The sequence below is a fragment of the Styela clava genome, chromosome 14 (genome assembly GCF_964204865.1).
Source record: "Styela clava chromosome 14, kaStyClav1.hap1.2, whole genome shotgun sequence".
NCBI lineage: Eukaryota > Metazoa > Chordata > Ascidiacea > Stolidobranchia > Styelidae > Styela > Styela clava.
Window position 1 is genome coordinate 8,581,651 of NC_135263.1, and position 19,889 is coordinate 8,601,539.

Sequence of the window (19,889 nt, forward strand, 5' to 3'; positions counted from 1 at the left end):
GTTCTGCGGCACCCTAGGGTTCTGGCAGAAGAGCCCAGGGGTTTCGCAAGTTTCCATTGGGAACGAACAGTATAGTATTTATATCAAATACCTATTAGGTTTGCAATTCTTATAAACATGACACACTTTCAGAATCATTTTGCTTTACCAGTATTAGGTTTGATTATAATATGTTCATAGTTTATACAATTCAGACGATAATAAAAGTCATTCAAATTAAACTATTGTACAGGGGTTCCTCGAGCTACTGGAATGTTTCATTACACATTAGGGTTCTGTTCCATCCAAAAGATTGAAAACCACTGGTGTAGAGATAAAATCTACAACAATAGATCACGTCAGTAGATTAAGAAGGCTATGTCGAAAAATGTCTAGTGTCCTGTCATTTATTTCGCACAATTCCTTGACACACTTGGCTTGCTAATCATAATTTTTACAATGGGATGTTTCTCAATCTGTATTTTAGATAATACAAATAAGTTTAAGGATGGCTTCTTACAAGATTGTTATGGTAAGACATGGAGAAAGTGAATGGAATAAAGAAAATAAATTTTGTGGATGGTTTGATGCTGATTTAAGTGAGAAAGGAGTAGCAGAGGCCAATGCTGCTGGAGAAGCACTCAAAAAGGAAGGATTATCTTTTGACCTAGCATATACATCAGTCTTAAAAAGGGCTGAAGAAACTCTCGATATGGCTCTGAAAAAACTAGGACAAACCGATATTCCGATCAAACACACATGGAGATTAAATGAACGTCACTATGGAGGACTAACTGGATTGAATAAAGCTGAAACGGCTGAAAAGCATGGAGAAGAACAAGTTAAAATATGGCGACGAAGTTTTGCTACTCCTCCACCTCCGATGGACACAAGCCACCCCTACTACAGCATAATTGCGGAGGATAAAAGATACAAGGATGTACCAAATGGAGAAATGCCTATGTGTGAAAGTTTAGAATTAACAATAAAGAGAACCCTACCTTTCTGGAATAATGAAATAGTTCCACAGATCAAAGCTGGAAAGAAAATCATTATTTCTGCCCATGGAAACAGTCTGAGAGGAATCGTGAAGCACTTGGACAACATGTCAGATGAGGAAATAATGGCATTGAACCTTCCTACTGGAATTCCATTCATTTATGAGCTTGATGAGAACATGAAACCCATCGTTTCAATGCAATTTCTAGGTGACGAAGAGACTGTGAAAAAAGCTATGGAATCAGTTGCAGCACAAGGACAATCTAAAAAATAATAATTCTTTGCAAAAAGCACTGTGTATTTGTATTAACCAGTTCTGCCATTTTTTTCTCTCGATAAGTTCACAGTAAATGATAATATCTGTAAAACTCATTTCAACAAAATTTTTCCTTTATAATTTTCAAGTATTGCTGTATTCTAAATGGAGTTTTGTGTGTGAATATATATTTCAATGTTAAATACTTTTGTCAGAATAACACATTTTCTAGGGATTACAGGGAGTTATCCTAAGATCACATCTATTCAAAGGTCATGGACAGACAGCAATATTTCCTACAAAGTACAATTGTCCTAGATTAGTTCATTCTTTTAACGATGGTATCATCATGCGAACAATCAGCCAGATTCAGTAATATGCATCTTGCATCGAGTCATATCAAATTAAACTAGACGATCCTTGGTATCTGATACACATTTTAGTCAATTGTTACACTTCCAAAGGTCACCTAAGATTCCTTTACTAACCACGCCAAGTAGTTTGTGAGGGTTCCAACAACAAAGAGGACTACAACTGGCATTGATGAACATATTTTATTTGCATCGGACAAATGTATCAATGCGGAAATTCCCAAGCAACCCACCGAGCGTTAAAAGTTCTAATGAAAAAAATCAACTGTTACTAATATTTGTCATTGGACCTTATTTCTTCAAGGCGCGTTATTAAAAAAAAATTTTTGGTAATGAGAATTTACTTGTATGTATTGAGCAAAAACACTTTAATGCTTCCCATATAAGTATATATCGAACTTTCTAAACCTTCAGTTGTAACACCAATTTATATTTTTTGGTGTTTATTACACCTTGAAGCAAACAATAGACACTATGGCATTAATGAAACAAGTTAGTGTCTCAGAGAAGAGACAACTCAGCAAAGCTGAGAGAAACTCAGAATATTTATAATTTACAAGACGTTTAAAAAGTGCAAAACAACCAAATTAAGTTCATGAGTAGTTTAGTGACTTCCAATTGCTCAGATACTGATTATCATCTGGGATTGTGTCAATTCTTCACAAACTTGATTTGAGTATGCATCACACGATTTCAAAAAGACAGTATTTTGATAAACATAATTTCTTTGTGAAGGTATTTAAACAGGAATGATCAGATTAATTGAAACATGCAATAAGTATTTCTAAAAAATAGGCAGGATCACTAACTCTTAACAGGTTTCCATTTTACTGGGAAGGAAACTGGTGAGCGGCTGCAGATGACGACTGTGAACATGGTACGTTATCCAAGCACTACAGGGCAAAAGGAATGACACAACTAATTAAATTTGTCGCATCATGTCTACTAACATTCCAAACCGAGCAAAAGTAATTTAAAAATTTTCTGGAGCTCTTTATCAAGAACCAATTTTATATACATACCAGGTCATACGTCTGCTGGCAAAAAATTATCCATAAAATGCATACTCACATGAAATACACTAGGAGAATAAACATTGAATCAGAAAGATACAAAATAATTGAGAAAAAAAAATATAATAATACAGTTCACAACCAATGCATCAAAGGAACAGTTTTGTCTAGGCTGCAACAGGTTTACTTCAAATTGTTTTTACAATGTAGATAAAATTCATAAAATCACCAATTGCATCTTAAATATATTGAAATGCACATAAAACCAGAAATTAATTAAAAATGGCAATGGGTTCTGGTAAACGACGAATAATCAACAACGGAATTTGAAATCTTGTAATTTGCGAACCACATTTTATAATATAACATGGGAAGATGACAGCAAACGTGAAAATTAGCTTCTGGATATTTTTTTCAGTAATTTTTCATACATACATTGAATGTAATTGTGCAGTTAACTATATAGCAACTACAAAAGTAATTCACATTTCTTTCATTCAGTATTGCTTTTTTTAACCAATGTCAAATAATTGGAGGAATTACCAGCAGAACAAGAATATATACTCCTTTGAATGCTTTCCATTATTAATTGATAATTTCACAACTATATAGCATCATATACACAATTTTCAAAAATTCACAATCCTATGTTCGCCATGATTTCGCATGATGGGACCTGAAGCATTAACAGTTATCTGTGACAATTCATTAGTTCGGTTTCCAACAGATACTTATAATATATACAAAATTTCAATACTATGTATATATTTGGTGGTATTCATGCAATACGTGTAGCTATCTCCTTAGGAGTCCTGGATTATTTGGGTTTGACAGTATTTTTGAAAACAATATGCTGGTGAGTGTGATTTTTGCCTATCTTGCAAGTGACGTTATGAGACTTGAACACATTTCAAAAAATTCCATCGTGTGGTGAATACCGGGAGGCCCTAGGCTTTTCAAACTGGTGCGATCAGGTGACATTTGAGGTTTGGGCAGCGAAGATGCTTCAGATGAACAGAGTTGAGAAGTGTCTTCTGGAACTAAAGAAACGTTACTAAGAATTAATCCGTAAAAATGAAGTATTCAAAGATTCTTCAGGTCAGTCAAATTCCATAAAATGTACTGCTGGACAATTTTTTATTTTTTAAATTATTAAAACTATATATAGATATATATCATATTTTAGATTAAGTAAATGTGATATAGAAACGCAAAAATAAAATTACCATCAACAGCCATCTGGGATGGCACCGAAGATGGTCCTGGAATTTCAAATCCCATCGATTTTGGGCGTCGTCGTGACAACATATCTTCACTACTGAAACTACTTTCCATGCTTCTAGGTATATCCTCTGCTAGGCTACTGAAGTCAAGAAGATAGCTTTTGTAGTCAACTTGGTAGAGCTAAAGAGAAAGATATAGAACGTGAGATATAAAAAAAGTTACATACATTTATCGTTTTTTTTTATGATAGGGGAAATATAATGGCAATGCTATTGACTTGTTAAATCTAATGAATTCCACCTTTATTGCGCTTCAAATCTAAAAAACACAATATTACTGTAAATGCCACAAGTTATAATCCTCGAAAATCAGTCAGTAAATGCAGGGTAAAAAAGACGATTACTAACAAACCTGAAGATTTATTTTGTTGACATGGCCACTAACAGGATTCATTCTTCTTACACGAACATGGTATGGTGTGATTATTTTCCACTCAAATTGGAGTCGTTTCATTGCTCTGAAGACCTGTATTTAAATATGAAACACCACATTATGACAAAGTAAGAAAAATATTGTTGAGTAAAATGAAATTATTATAACTTTTGATTTTCAATAGATATCTCAAAATGTCCACAAAATTGCAGTGGTATTATTGACAACAGCTGATTATACTACCATGACCATAATGTGGAATCTTCAGAATCATGATAATCTGAGGAGATTCTTTTTTAATTAAGCTTGAATCAAAAATGTAATTTTATAATCAAGTGAAGCAGTCAAAAAAACTGATATAAATCTCTTCAAGAATATCATTTCTTTTAAATGAAATTTCACAGCTATACTTGTTCAAAACGATATAGTAACAATTTTACAAAAAAGATAGCTTAGCTGTATTCTGGTGTTGAATATAATCAATATAGAAAAGCAGTCACCTCATACATGATATCTCTGGGTTTGCTCTGGGATCTGATTCCCAAATGCCATTTTGCCTTTTTCATTGTTGCAGGACGTGGTCGTACATTCGCAGCAGGATCTGCGACTGGGGGTAAGCCTGTTGGAACTGCATCCATCAATGGTGCAATACGCTCAGGATGAGAAGATGGTCGTGCTACATGTGGACTCATCAAGTTAAAGCCACCCTTAGGTGGGCTCTGTGCCAAGAAAAAATCTTGAGCTTGGCTGTAGATTATCTGATAACATAAGAAAAATGTTGTACTTTAGTGCAGCAATATTGAAATTGATAACATGATAACTCAAAAAACATCTTGCAAAGTGTAATAATAAATTGCAAGTGGCAAATTATTGTTATACTATTTCAAACAATTCTTATTTATTAACTATATTTACCTTGTTATCAATAATCAAATGATAAGCAACGTTCAGTGGATCCTCAGGTCCATTATGTTTCAATGCATGTATAACTTCATCTTCAGAAACTTCAAACTTTTTACATACCTGATGAGGATAACAAATTAAAATAGTAGTTCAAAGTAGAAAAGAAATGCTGTTGATGACATAGCTAAGTTGTTCACATATGCAAATTAAAACAACAGCTAACAAAGGATAAGAACTTCCAAAATGAATAGCAATGCTTCAATGATAATCTCAATCGAAAACAAAAGAAAATATTCCTGTAATCAAGAAACATTTTGATATAATACTATGTAAAGTTGCAATATACATCAATATATTACGATACTTCCAAAATTATTGATGTAAAACAACTAAATTTAAGGAAAAATTCGATAAAACAATCCAACCTCAGCCAATGCATCTTCGTTAATGATATCACTGGTATTTCCTTCCTCTGGAAACAAATATCTCGGTAAATCCTGCTGAAACCAGGGATATCCTCGAATATCTTCAACTGTCGCTCTTTTCATTGGATCAACCTGTTGTATTATTTTGAGAAATCAACAATATTGTAGGTAGACAGATTTTAATAAAGTAATTTAGTAATCCAATTCCAATGTACTGGCCATAATGTAAAAAGTTTGGAATCATTTATTTCAAGCCTATTTAGATTAATCATGCAAGGAAATAAAATACGCAATAAGCCATTGTGTTCATAATCAACATGGAATTCATAAACAGTAAAACCTATAAATTCTTTCTTGCATTCATATTTTGGACGTTATTTTCTCAGGTTTTCAAAACTATTTCAACTTACACCAAATCATTTATCGTTCCATATACACCCAAAAGCAAATATTAATCAAAACACCCTCAAAAGCTATTCAAAACAAAAGAACAATTCAAAGGTTCAACCCATAAAATGTGATTTATTTTTATACAGTGATAGGAAAATGTAGATTTAATTACCAATATCCATCTATTTCGAGTTGCACCATTGGTAAGCGTATTCAATGCCTAATTAAGGCATATGCAATGAGTTCACTGATAGTACATGTTATTGAATCACATTTATTAATAAAATATACATGTTCCTGTTTTTTATTGACTTGAATAAAAACAAGATATTTACATAATGGAAAATTGAAGACTAATCATAAAAACATGTTGCTGGGATTCTATTTAATATGTGGAGAATTTGTCTGTATTTACATAGTGAGACCATTCATTCAGAGAAATTGTATATTGACTTCATTTCATTTTAGGACTTACAATATATTTTATTATGATCCAAGCACCATAAAACTTAACAGTGATTTATAGATATAGCAACTGGTGTATCGAACTTTTGTCTCTCCACAACAACATAAATTTAAAAATTATTGTTTTTTACCCTTAGCATGTGTTTGATGAGACTTGCTGCTCCTTTGTCCAAATAATGAGGAACGTCAAAAACTCCACTTCTTATCTTTCTGAACAGACTAGGGATATGCTCATCATCAAATGGCAAAGTTCCACACAACAAAGCATACAAAATGATGCCACTACTCCATACATCAACTTCAGGTCCAGCATACAACTTTCCTAGTATGCAATACAAGGTCAATATAAAAGTAAGAAACACTCAATAAAGCATGCTGTAAGAGCCGTGCTTTGATCAGCTTGAACCCCAATAACACAAAAATTGATATCATATAATCTGTATTTATTTTACCATTTATATACATGCAGTCATTGAATGTAAAATTTAAGCCAAATTATCTTTTATTATTTTCCAATTTCGAATGTCTGATACAATTAAGTATATTAATATCATAAGCAATTACCTATGTATAATAAGCAGGTACAGAAATAAAAATTTTATAGTTTAACTGAGTTTGACGACGCAACAGTTTAAATATGATATATTATTTATTACAGGTCAATAATTTCAGTCAAAGTTGCAACATCTGACAATGAGTAAAGAGTTGAAAGAAAACAATATTTGCTTTCCAATGTTATATTTAGTGAGTAGAAACACACACACATATTGTTATATAAATCTGAACAATTAAATTCATGCAGAATTGTGTTTTTATATTAAACTGGAAGTCTAGGAAACCTACAAAATTTAAATTGCTATGCAATTTGTCATACAAAAGGTGGACTGGTGAGTTAATATTACAAGATTGTAGTTAGGAAATAGAATGAATCTTGGATAATCAAATATTTACATTTATTAGACTAACAGTTATCATTTTCATCCTATACCATAACACTGGAACAGCTAAGAAATAAAATATGATATCTGACATTTCTCCATATTGAATCAAATTTTTCTTAAAACACTTGCTATCACCTGTTGCCGTATTTCATACATATAATTTTACCTGATATAACCTCTGGAGCTGCATAATTGGGTGAACCACAACTTGTGTTGAGAAATTCCCCATCCGACATCATATTAGACAAACCAAAATCAGCAATTCGTACATTACGATTGCTGTCGAGAAGTAAATTTTCAGGCTTCAGATCACGATGAACTACTTTATGCCGATGGCAGTAATCAACTCCTAGAAAATTAACATAAACACATATTAGATAATTTATACCAACTACATTACATCTGTGTCATTGCGTGTACAAGTAAAATATGAAGATGTTTTTTATTACAAATTATATCAAATATAAACAAATAAAATACATCAATTTCAATTATAGGGGTCATATGTTTGTCGAACAAACAAATTTTGTAATTTACAACAATATATACCTGAAATAATTTGCTGAAAAAATTTCCTAGCTTCAAATTCCTTCAGTTTTCCATTTTTCACAATGTAGTCAAATAACTCGCCTCCAGGAACATATTCCATCACCATAAATATATCAGTAGGGGTGCTGAAAACCTGATAAAGCTTGATAATATGGGGGTGACGAAACAACTTCAAATTTTGAATCTCTCTCTTGATTTTGCTAACAACATCAAGTGATTTGATTTTCCTTCTATTCAAGATTTTGACCGCAACTTTGTGTCCAGTAATATGATGTGTTGCAATCTTCACTTTACCAAATGTGCCAACACCCAAAGTAGGACCAAGTAAGTAATGCCCAATCTTCATAGGTTGAATTTGGCTAGCCATATCTAGCTGCTAACTAATTACTCAACACAATGATAACGAAATTAACTACCTACTCTGTTCAATAAAAATTAAATTAATTAAAAAAAATTTCAGAGATATGTCAGATTTCTTGTTTGAATTAGAGAAAATCCCAGACTTTTTGTAATAAGTTCATGACAGAAGAATACAGCAGGTATTGAAGAAAAAGGACTTAAAATATGGTTACAAATTCATAACGCACAAAATCCAGATTGCTCATAACAACCTGAAGTGAGAATACATTTACATACATATCATACATAGGCTACATAGACCATTATTGGGCATAGTCTAAATACTATCATCTGGTATATTTTGTGTACACAGTACAACTAAATAGTAATTGACAAATCTAATCATGACATATTTTTCTTTTTGAAATAGTTTCAGGCAGGAGCACTGTGATAGTACTTCAGATATTTTGAATAATAGTTTTGCGAATGAATTTGTAGTTGTTTAATTCAGTGGTTCCCAACCGCCGGTCTGCGGGAAATTTTATTTTGTAGTTTTACTACCGTCTCAATCGCTTTACCGAGGCCGAAAAGACGAAGTTGGTTTATCACAAAATTTCTCTCCCGTCGTCATATTGCTGTTAGATACGAGCAGAGCGGTATGGCCCGACGACGTCTTGGCGCCGAGTAATCACACTATTCGCTTTTTCTGTTCCGATTCATCACGGAAGCGCTCAGTCAAATCTCGCAAGATTCAGAAACCTGCAAATCAGCATGCGTGCATTTTCCTTTCTGAATGCTTTTCTTGATTAAGAAGTCGAAGTTACGTTGGTTTATTACGAAATTTCTCTTCCGCCGTAATATTGGTGTTTGATGAGTGCGGTATTAATGGCCCAGCGACGTCTTGGCTCCGAATAATTACATTTTTCGCTACCGATTTATCGCGAAAGCGTTACGCCAAATCTCGCAAGATATAATATTCCAGAGCTTTACCATAACACCCAGCGAGATATGAACTTGTTGCGACCCTGCAGGTGGTCATGAGACGCGCAACAAAAGCGGGTTGATGTGTTGAACCCGATGAACAGATTTATAAAAGAATCATTGTCACAATTCATTCTTGGACTTTCTTGATATCGAATACCCATCGCTAAGTAATCGAGCAATCAACTGTTGTCTGAATTTTCAACCAGTTACTTCGAGCTTTAATTAAAACGAAGCAAATAAATTGACTGTGAGCCGCTGCAAAGCTACGTCTTGCAAAACCTTTTTTCGATGCCTCGTTTGCAATCCCGTATTGGAAACGAAACAGTATCAAAATTCTCACTGGAATTAATTGTGTTACTACATGATTTGGCATGTACATGTTTTTATGTGATATGTGTGCCTTTTTTACGCATAATGGGTGCCCAGCACTCGATTTTATTACGCAAATATATGCTATTATTTAATGTTCCACACATTTCAATTTTTGGCCGGCACATTATTTGATAGTTTTTCCTCATGTGAAATGTTTTTAAGTGTGCCTTTTTCATCTAGAAGCATAGTGAGTGCCCTACATTGCATTACATTTCGCACATATATGTTATTATTTTCTATTCCACTCATTTCATTTTTTTGCCGGTTCGCGAGTACATTTTATTTAATTTTATCGGTCCGCCAGGGTAGAAAGGTTGGGAACCACTGGTTTAATTGGTTCGATTTGACCAGTCGCTTGTCTGAAGAAGTTTGATCTCATTCAGACAAAATAACAGAGAAATACATTTCTGTGACTGAGCAGTGAATATGTACGTACCCTAGTCTATGTCTAGTATAAAGAAACCGCAACAGATAGTGATTCAAAACTGCATTTCAGATCATTCATTGAGTTTATGTCGATGCTGTGCATAAAAAAATTGAATAATACTGATATTATAACTTCTAGCTCCTCTGGAAATGATGACAGTTATTCAAATCCGTAATCATCAATGACAGTCATCACATTTGAGTCTCGAGTGTCACTATGCCAAGTTCTTTTTTTTTATATCTCATATTTAAATAATGCTTTTGAATATCTTACTGCAGTACTGCTTGATTTGATTTCAGTGTGTTATTCATAGTTCAAAGTGCAGAATTGTAGATTGAAAAATAGGCAAAGTTGGTTCGATAGATAACAGAAATCGGTTTCTTTCAGCTATTGAGTTATTTCAGTATTCATTAAATTCGACTAAATTAATATTTTTTGAACACGAATGCATACAGATTCAACTTATGTACCTACGGCATACATACATTAGGAATGTTACAAAACGCGCTTTTCCGCGCCAAAAAATGTACGCACCACGTCTGCTAAGTACCGTTACGACGTGTCAGAATACCGCTCATAAAAACGATTACAGACTGCCTGCTGTTGTTTGGAATTCCATGAAATTTTGACATAACTTAGATAAAATACACAACTATGCTTCGGTATTTGAATTTTTTCATTAGCGCATAAATTTCCCAACATTCGGGGCTTTTGAAAATTACGCTCACGGTATACGTACTGCAAATTAATGATATTGTCTATGGACACCAATAAAATATATATGGACGCGTGTATGTCATTCCTAACTTGATACTTACCAATTTTTATGAAGTTTGTTCAATCAGAACATTGTTAATTATTACCCGCAACGAGGCACTGTCAAACTAATATGCACTACTCCAGGGTTGATTTGCGACGATCTTCCGACGGCGTCAATGACCGTTGCCAGAATAAAATCCCAAAATAATCCCAAATTTTCCTAGATGTGACGTACATCGAAAGATTAGTCATTGATATGTGTTCTTTTTTCATATTCATTAAGGTTCTTATTAAAAAAAGTCAATTCGCATACGTTTACGAAACGGTACAAATTAATTCAACGTACGGGAAGTATGATCTTAGCACGCGTCTGTCAACGCGCATCAGTTATCGATTGAATGCCGACATTTTTCCTCGCAGCGATTTCTCTCGTTTTGCGTTTCACTAAGCGCGGTAAGTATCTTACGAGATAAAGAATATTAAATAATAATTAATCGTTCATCAATTAAGGTCGGATATGAAAAACGCTGAATCAGTTAATTGCCGCGTAGGCGGGAACTTGCGTAGTGGCAAAGTCGTTGCCGACCAGAGGTTATGTAAAGTTCAGAGACTTTCTCGTACATAATTAATTGGAAAGCAGCTAATTTCGTTGAAAAGAATTTGTAAATTTTTTTGCATTAGGTTCTTCTATTCACAATAACTTCTCGTTCCTATTTTTTTTCGATTACCTTCAAAAATAGCCGAGATACATTCTGTTGTTTATCGGTCTGACATTCTCGCGGTCACAGTTTTTGAGTCGGCGCAATACAATCCTTATGGAAAAAATTGGCCTATCAGGCGGTACTGAAATGCCGATATCTCCGTTAATTCTTGACCGTTTTTCGCAAACTTGGTATTGTTTTCTTATTTTCACTTAGATCTATCCACTGGTGCAGTTTTTATTCAAATCGGATGAACTTTAATTTTTTTGTAACATACCTACATACATTACATATCTGCACATGCTACAATGTAGAAGCAAAATTTCAAATTTAGCAACCTTCAAGTTTAACAACACATGCTGACATGATCAGATGCTAGCACTAGCGGAGTGTTCAATTACCTGAATTCAGGAATTACTGACAAATCCCATTATTTCTTCAACCCTGTCAAACAGTCACAGGATGCAATACGCCTGCTACTGTACCGCCAATATTCTTTTCTTCAAATCAAGTATGGATTTGTAATGATATTGTGAATAAAAATTTCCAAAAACTCTACTCCGTCTTCAATGTATACCGGTACCCGTCTCGGATACAGCAATACCTGGTTTGGCCCAACATTGCAACAAACCTCAGACAACAACACTACAAGAAAAGAAAAACAAACCCAGAATGAACAAAAGTATATGGAGTCAAATTTCAAAATCCGAATGTTACGGTAACGCCTAATTGCCTATGTATCGCAAGTGCGGTTGGGATTTTGGATTTCCAGATTTCGGGGCTGGATTTGAAATTTCGTGATCGTTATTTTTATGTAACAGTCCAGAATTAAAAAAATAAAAAGGTACGGTATTGTTTATGAAACGGACAAAGTCCCGGTGTTTTTCATATGATTCAGCCGTCCTATCGGATTTATCTCCCCCTCCTCCAAATTGAATCATCGTCGGTCCCCACAGAGTTAAGCTCATCGTCGCTAGATTTACACACAGGGTTGACTACTCGCTGAAATTTTCTGTTTTTCCCGGATTAATGTACGGAGCTATTTTCTCCCTATCCATCTTACACCCGGTTTTTGTCTTTCGTCGATAAGCTTTCTCATCTCTTGCCCGATTGTTCACAGCAGATGCGGGTTCTTCACATGCCAAACTCTGTCTTTACGTTCGCGCTGTTCCTTCCCTCAACTACTTTTTACATTCTGCCTGGCTGCAAGCTAATTCGCTTCACTGGCATTTTTCTTCCTTACCCACGTTGGTCCATAAAAGGGAACATAAATCGCAGCAATATGATGATATTAAATACATGAAAACATCTTTTATGTGGGGTTAGTTGGCGGGACCGATAAAGGTCCATGACAACACATGTTGTACCAACTAACTTGTTTCCTTATTCACATCTGTAGCCAGACAAAAGGATGCAATACCATGGGGTATAACATCACATATTTACGACTGCTCTTTAGAAGAGGGGTGTCAAACTCACGGGTTTTCGAGGGCCGCATTGCATTTTGGGAATTGTGCAAAGGGCCGCAAACAGTTTTTGATAATGTATGCTTGAAGCATATTTTTGGATAGATGTAGTTTGTGACATATATTGTGATGCAATTAAACAGCCGAATGAAGTTTTGTTGTTATTTTCTTAAATTTCAAATGCCATTTACATATTAATTTTTGCATTTACTGTGTTTATTACAAAAAATAATCAATTTTTATATACAACTATACAAAACTGAACTAAGTTTGGATATGAAAAAAATAATAGCCTACATACACTAAAAATGACTTGAACTAAATATATAGACCTAAAATTTACAAAAATACCACAGAATAACTCAAATGTTTTTTTTTATTACATATGTTCTGACGTTTGGCATCTCTTGTGCCACCAGCATACTAATATCAGGCTGAAATGATTTTGCAGTTCCAACTCTTATTAACGAGGACCGAGGTCACATGATCATCGGTTAATCTGGATCGTTGAGAATGTTTGATTAATTTCAGTAATGTAAAAATATTAATATATTACCTTTATTATTTCATGTATAGATCAGAAAACAAACAAATGACAGACTTTTCAGACCAGACATTTCAATAACTTGGCATAAGACCGCTCGAGTTATTATTGATATTTAGTATTTGTATATATTTAGTAACTAGGTCGTTGTATACCTATAACAATATACAAACAAATTTTCTGTTTCAAGTTGATCTTTAAATTTGTCATATTGACTGCGGAGCTTACTCTGATAATGTCTACTTGTATTGTATTCTTTCATTGTACTTATGGAAATCTGACAAATTTAACAATGTGCTTTAGAATTTTGAGAAATGTAGAAATATTGCAATTCCCATTTTTCTTCAAAAATGTCACCTTATTCATGTACTTTGCGTTTCATTTAATCCCTGAAGTGTTTTTTTTCACAAGTATTCTTTTCCTAGATTGAGGTGTATTCAAAATTGGGTCGAATTGAAAACAAAAAAAACCTCAATTTTCCAAAACTACTTTCAGTAAATTGTCAATTTCCGTGTAAATAATCAATTTCACTTTGGAAAATTTTAAAAAATGTATTACATTTAGATAAAAAATTTCAAAATATTACGATTTTTGGTAAGCATTCGATGGCTGCATTGGAAGTTGGAGTTTGACGCCCTTTGATCGTATTAATTGCTCAAAATCATTTAAAGATGTTAAAATAAACCATTGACATAAAACGACTTCGCTAATTATGACTAATTTGATTTATGATATAAATTGGTATTAAAGAAAGCTCCATACTCCATAGAATATAAAGAGTGAAAACTTCTGAACCTGCATAATGTTCAATCAGCTCTACCGCTTCTACCTAATGGCATATCTCGGCCAAGATAATAACACTACAAACTGAAAATCATGATCAAATACAGAAAATATCGGAGGAATGACACAAGCTTATTGCAATGAAAAATTTGAAAAAAGCAGCTAGAAGGTTATTGTATATATACATAAAAAGATTTATAATGTTACGTTGTTGCAAACAAGTACAACAGACCCTTTGCAAATTGGATTATCTCAGTTCCTCCAAGCTTTGATTCACCATAGAATCTATCAACAAATGTGATTGGAACCTGGAAGTGAAATATGATATTTTTGATAAATTCCCAACAATACTGGCCAATGGCCATATCCTTATATCACCCATGAATTGAAACACCCACCAATAAATTAATATTTCTATCATCAATCATGACTTTTACAAATGTATCAAAAGACTGACACACAAAAACTGTTACAAGTTTCGAACATTAAAATCCAATATGATAAATTTCTAGTTTCAACCTACTGTACATATATTTATGAAGAGAATTTTTTGATCGTTGTTACACAACCAGTTGTTACTTGTACAGTCTTGATTTCATTGAGACTTGTCTATGGTCCAGACAAGCATTAAATATAACGCAAGTGCATGGTTGAAGCGCAAGTGACTGCCATGCCAATGCAAGAGTGTGGATGCTTGCTGCAACCCCTAATATCTTACTTTCGGTCCCTGTTGTCAGTTACCTATTGATGATATGACAAGCAACAATTAAGACTTTACCTCTCCAATCTTCAGGTCAAACTGTCTTGCCCGAATTATCATTTCCATTTGAAAAACATATCCTTTAGAAATACAAGACGAGATCAGCTTTTCCAAGACATCTTTTTTATACAGTCTGAAACTTCCAGTCAGATCAGATACTCCAGGACGTAGCAAGACTTGAGTGATATAGTTGGCAGTCCGACTGAAAAATTTAAAGCTATACAGAAATCTCCAATTTTTTAAATCACATAAAAAATAACCACGTTCAAGCAGTATTAGCCATGTAACAATCTTGCAAAGAATTATGTTGCAACTTGCATTGATTGCTATAAACAAAACATCGTTAGAATGTTATGTATTGTTGTTCATGTACTACTTGTTCAAAATATTTGACACAGTCATACATCATCTAGCATTCTAGGGCAATCATGTTATATTCATCTTTTCACATAAAATTTAGGGTGTAATAAAAAAAAATATTAATCCATAATTAAATTACCTAACTAGCTTTCTCTTCCAGTCCCATCCGTAAACACCGCCTTCTCCAATATATCGAGTACCTGATACAACATCACAGTCCCCATCTTCTTGTTTTCTGGCAAACAAAGTAAATGTGTTGAACCAAAAAAATATGTTCATATTTAAACCATACAACTTAGATGTGTCAACATGTGAGTACGCACAAATGTGAAAATAGGTCATATTCCTTGTATTGTAATCACAAAAGAGTTCATAATCTTACAAATGGTTGATACTGATGAGCTTATTAAACTATTGTAGGATAGAAACACATATATGATACTAATACTCACTTAATGTATTCTGGAATAAACTTTGGCTAAACAAAGAAGACATATGCTAGTAATGAAGCAGTATCATAATAGTTTAGATACATAAACGGGTGTAAGACAACAATTAGTAATACTTTTACATGGCTAATCAAATAACAAATAAACTGCAAAGGAATTGCAACAGTGATTGCTGAAATGAGCTAACAAGCATATAAAGATTACAGAAACATGCCTCACGATTAAGAAATGACTGTTGACCTCATTAACAAAAAATATTTATTCATTGCTTTGTGTATTTCTGATCGGATAAATATTTAATACTTCTAAAATCTGAACATTAAATTATAGAAACAACCACCAAAAGTGGATGATAGCCGATCGACCAGTACAAATCAAATGTGAATAGTACATTTGAGAAACCTGCTGCACAACTATACAATGGCAACTAAAACCATACTCTACTCACGTGATGTGAAAGGTCTGCATCCATTATGAAAATAAAATTGCCTGTTGCATGCTTAATTCCATGAATGTATGCTGTTCCAAGACCCAGTTTCTTTGCTCTTGGGCGCAAAACCTGAATGAATTTATTAGGGCTTTTTATTCAATTTATTAGGGCTTGAACGATTAGAACTTCCAGCCACTGGCTTCTAGATCGCCTGCTCTTGAATGTATGTATGTATCATTTTCACAGTAATCATATAAAATCAAGATGTAAAACTTAAACTTAGCATAATATTTTGCCCAACTTGAAATGCTCAAGAAGTTTCCTTCAAAATTAGAATAAAATGATATTAAATTCGCTTTGTGATCTTTATAGCATGCTTTCAAAACGTAAATATAGAAGTATAAATTTGAATATTGACAAAAATTACAGTATTTTAAATGAAATAATTTGCATGAAATCAGAACATACGATATCAATTTTTATTTATTGAGGTTTTTATAAAATAACATACGATTTTATCTTCTCCGTATATATCCTGCAACTGTTTGGCGACATCTAATGTACCATCTGGACTCCCATCATCAATGATGATAATTTCATGATCACAACCTCTGAAATATTTAACAATCTTTAACTTCGAAATCAATGTGAAAAAAAATGGCTCAGATAACTGGGAGGAAATATTACAGAATCCATATTTTAGATAACCATCTATCAATAGTTTAAAATTCTACTGTTTATTTGCTCATACTTTATATTGGAATAATTGAATATGATAAGATACATATATATTAAAATCGAAAACTCACATTTCTTTGAAATATTTCATCAATAGCCAGATAATTAATGGCAAATTTTCCCTTTCATTATAAGTTGGTAACAAAACTGAATATTTATTTTTTGACCCCATAATTCTTAAATATACCTATTAAGAAAAAACAAAAAGTGCAGATTTATTCATAGAACACAAACACCACAGATTAAACAAGCGTTAGCCTAAAATGCAACATGCCAATAAATGATAATTGTCATCAGGTACAATAATTTTAAAAACTGAGATTTTGTATTCAGGTGACCTCAAATACCTTCATAATTTAATAACATTCATTAAAAAAAGGAAAATATCAGACATGCCAGAGGAAGCGTTTTTTTATAATAATACGGGCATTTCACACAGTCAGTCACACACAGGGAACTATTTTTCAAAGAACCCAGTTTGGTATTGCCTACCCAATTTATTACAATATTTATTCAACCAGATATGCTAGTTAGGTATAACATTCTTGGCCATCTCAGCCAAACATTAAATAAATCGAAGAGAAAATTAAATGTTCATAACTATGGGGTTGTACAGAAATTTGTAAACAACGAAATAGACATGATTGAAATTTTGAACAATGAATTGCAACAAAAGAAGGTGGAGACCCTAACCCTGTGAGTATGTGGGCTAGCGGCATTAACAGAAAATTTCCAAAGTCGTTGACACAACACAGCTGGAAAAATTTTCATTAACTTAGGTACAAGTTAAGAGTTGACATGAAGTAACTAGTACAACTCTATGTGCGAATTTGAAAAAAAAGAGCAAAAAATGAAGTCATCGAGACTTATGAACAATAGAAGATAATAAATTATTTGATACAGAACCAGAATCATCAGAAGAGCTATCACTTTCCGATTCTTCTTCACTTTTATCATCACTATATGCTGCTAAACCAGGTAATACACCAACAAGCTTAGTTGCTGATGGATAAACTATTGTTTGTGTAAGGTTCTTATCAGCATTGTTTGATTCAGTTTCGGATTTTTGAATTTTCTCTGGTGGACATGGGTTTGTCTGCTCTTTATTAGAAGTTTGAGAACTTGGTACTTTTCGTTTTACAGCATTTTTCAATATGCTTTGTTGTGGATTTTTTCTGACAACCTGTGATTTTTTTGGCAACTCTTTTTTGTCCTCCGCTCTTGTTGAAGAATCTATTGGCACATTTGGAAGTTCTCTTGACTGAGCTACGGCAGTTCGAAAGTCTTCAAGTTCTCTTTTTTCTTCATCCCGTTTCTGTTTGTCAAGTTCAAAGTTTCTCTTTGAGACATCAGAAAGAAAATTAGATTCATCTTGATCTATCCCTCGGAATTGATTTTTAAACTTTAATTGTTCTTCAAACTCATCTTGTTTTTTGTCTTTTTGCTCTTGCAATCGTTCAAACAATGATCTGCTGTCATGAACTTCTTCTGGTGCCTCAACAGGGTCTTCAGGTTTTCTTAATTTTTCCCATTCTTCCTGTCGAACTTTCCTCTTTTCTTCCAACTGTTTTTCAGATACAAAGCTTTTAATACCAGAACTCATTGTGAGTCAGCAGATGAAACAGATTAGTGGATTAAATGAATATTGAAATATTTTATCCGGCTAAAAACGTATCATTAACGTTAGTTGATGCGCTCAATTACAGAATGTATCTAAAACCATACGGTAAAATGTTTGCACATAGACCAATAAACATCGGTATTCATTAAACAAATTGAATGAAAAATATGCATTCGTAAGCAGCAATTGCAATAACTGGAAAACAATAGCCTAAATGCAATAGGTCGCACACGGGTCTCGTGTAGTTTCGTACCTAACGTACTTCTAGTAGGCGTAGCATAACAATTTTTTGACATGCCAATCCTAACCCTCGCCTGACTACGCCATCCAAAAATTACGTCACTACGACGTCACAATCACGTCATAGAGCTTGCCAAATACTCGTACGATCGCCCGAAATAGCATCGGCGCCGACGATAAAGAACTGACTGACGTCAGCGACCTCTCTCCTATCGGGATCGTTGCGACGAGAAAACGAGAGAAATGGCTGTTCGATTTGGGATTCTCGTCTTCGCGTCTTGGATGACAGTTCGCATAGTTTGAAGGGCTCTATTACGTCACTGTGACGTCGTAGTGACGTAATTTTTGGATGGCGTAGTCAGGTGAGGGTTAGGATTGGCATGTCAAAAAATTGTTACGCTACGCCTACTAGAAGTACGTTAGGTACGAAACTACACGAGACCCGTGATGAGTGAAGTGAAGAGGATGATATATTATCCTACACTGCTAGAGGCGGTGAGGATGAGATGTTATCGAAAAACATTTTTATCCTACAAACTTTACATATTGCAGCTGGATGATACCATGGTTAACTGAATATTCAGTTAACCATGATGATACGGTACGATCGGTGCCGGTACGATAGTCAATCAGACTGACACTAGTACAGTACAGTAGTATGGTATAGTTCAGGGTGGTCAAAACCCAAGCCCGCGGGCCACATGTGGCCCGCGTCGCATTTGCGAGAGGGTAAACAAAAAGTCGCATTTGGTGTTGTTTCATGATAAAAAAGAACCAGAAAAATCTTTTGACACGTTACATCACTAATTCCACTGAACAATGACATTAAACAACATGATAGGCAACTCTGACGTCACTCCATAAGACTACATGCGAAAGATTGTATTTCATGATACGCTCCAATGCACATATTTCTCGTCGCCTTTCGCGGCCGTTTTCCGCTCGCTTCTGCTACTCGGCGTCTTCTTT

General features: G+C 34.0%; 4 protein-coding genes across 4 annotated transcripts; 1 reads left to right on the forward strand and 3 right to left on the reverse strand.

The window, feature by feature from the left end:
- Positions 1–445: 445 nt before the first annotated feature.
- Positions 446–1,437, forward strand: LOC120340892 (phosphoglycerate mutase 2-like). Its single transcript, XM_039409279.2, has one exon. It carries the CDS (start codon positions 488–490, stop codon positions 1,250–1,252), a length of 765 nt encoding a protein of 254 aa, XP_039265213.2. The 5' UTR covers positions 446–487; the 3' UTR covers positions 1,253–1,437.
- Positions 1,438–1,721: 284 nt separating this feature from the next.
- Positions 1,722–8,364, reverse strand: LOC120340955 (5'-AMP-activated protein kinase catalytic subunit alpha-2-like). The gene is made up of 9 exons (XM_039409358.2): positions 7,948–8,364; positions 7,565–7,747; positions 6,589–6,779; positions 5,603–5,734; positions 5,190–5,297; positions 4,775–5,032; positions 4,254–4,367; positions 3,845–4,022; positions 1,722–3,658 (listed from the first exon to the last, which is right to left on the reverse strand). Exons 1-9 carry the CDS (start codon positions 8,312–8,314, stop codon positions 3,492–3,494), a joined length of 1,698 nt encoding a protein of 565 aa, XP_039265292.2. The 5' UTR covers positions 8,315–8,364; the 3' UTR covers positions 1,722–3,491.
- Positions 8,365–14,435: 6,071 nt separating this feature from the next.
- LOC120341352 (dolichol-phosphate mannosyltransferase subunit 1-like) lies at positions 14,436–17,271 on the reverse strand. The gene is made up of 7 exons (XM_078119771.1): positions 17,131–17,271; positions 16,833–16,932; positions 16,340–16,450; positions 15,895–15,920; positions 15,582–15,677; positions 15,101–15,284; positions 14,436–14,630 (listed from the first exon to the last, which is right to left on the reverse strand). Exons 1-7 carry the CDS (start codon positions 17,229–17,231, stop codon positions 14,526–14,528), a joined length of 723 nt encoding a protein of 240 aa, XP_077975897.1. The 5' UTR covers positions 17,232–17,271; the 3' UTR covers positions 14,436–14,525.
- LOC144431941 (PSME3-interacting protein-like) lies at positions 17,247–19,190 on the reverse strand. The gene has a single exon (XM_078119770.1). The coding sequence runs from the start codon at positions 18,660–18,662 to the stop codon at positions 17,916–17,918; it is 747 nt and encodes a 248-aa protein (XP_077975896.1). The 5' UTR covers positions 18,663–19,190; the 3' UTR covers positions 17,247–17,915.
- Positions 19,191–19,889: the final 699 nt, after the last annotated feature.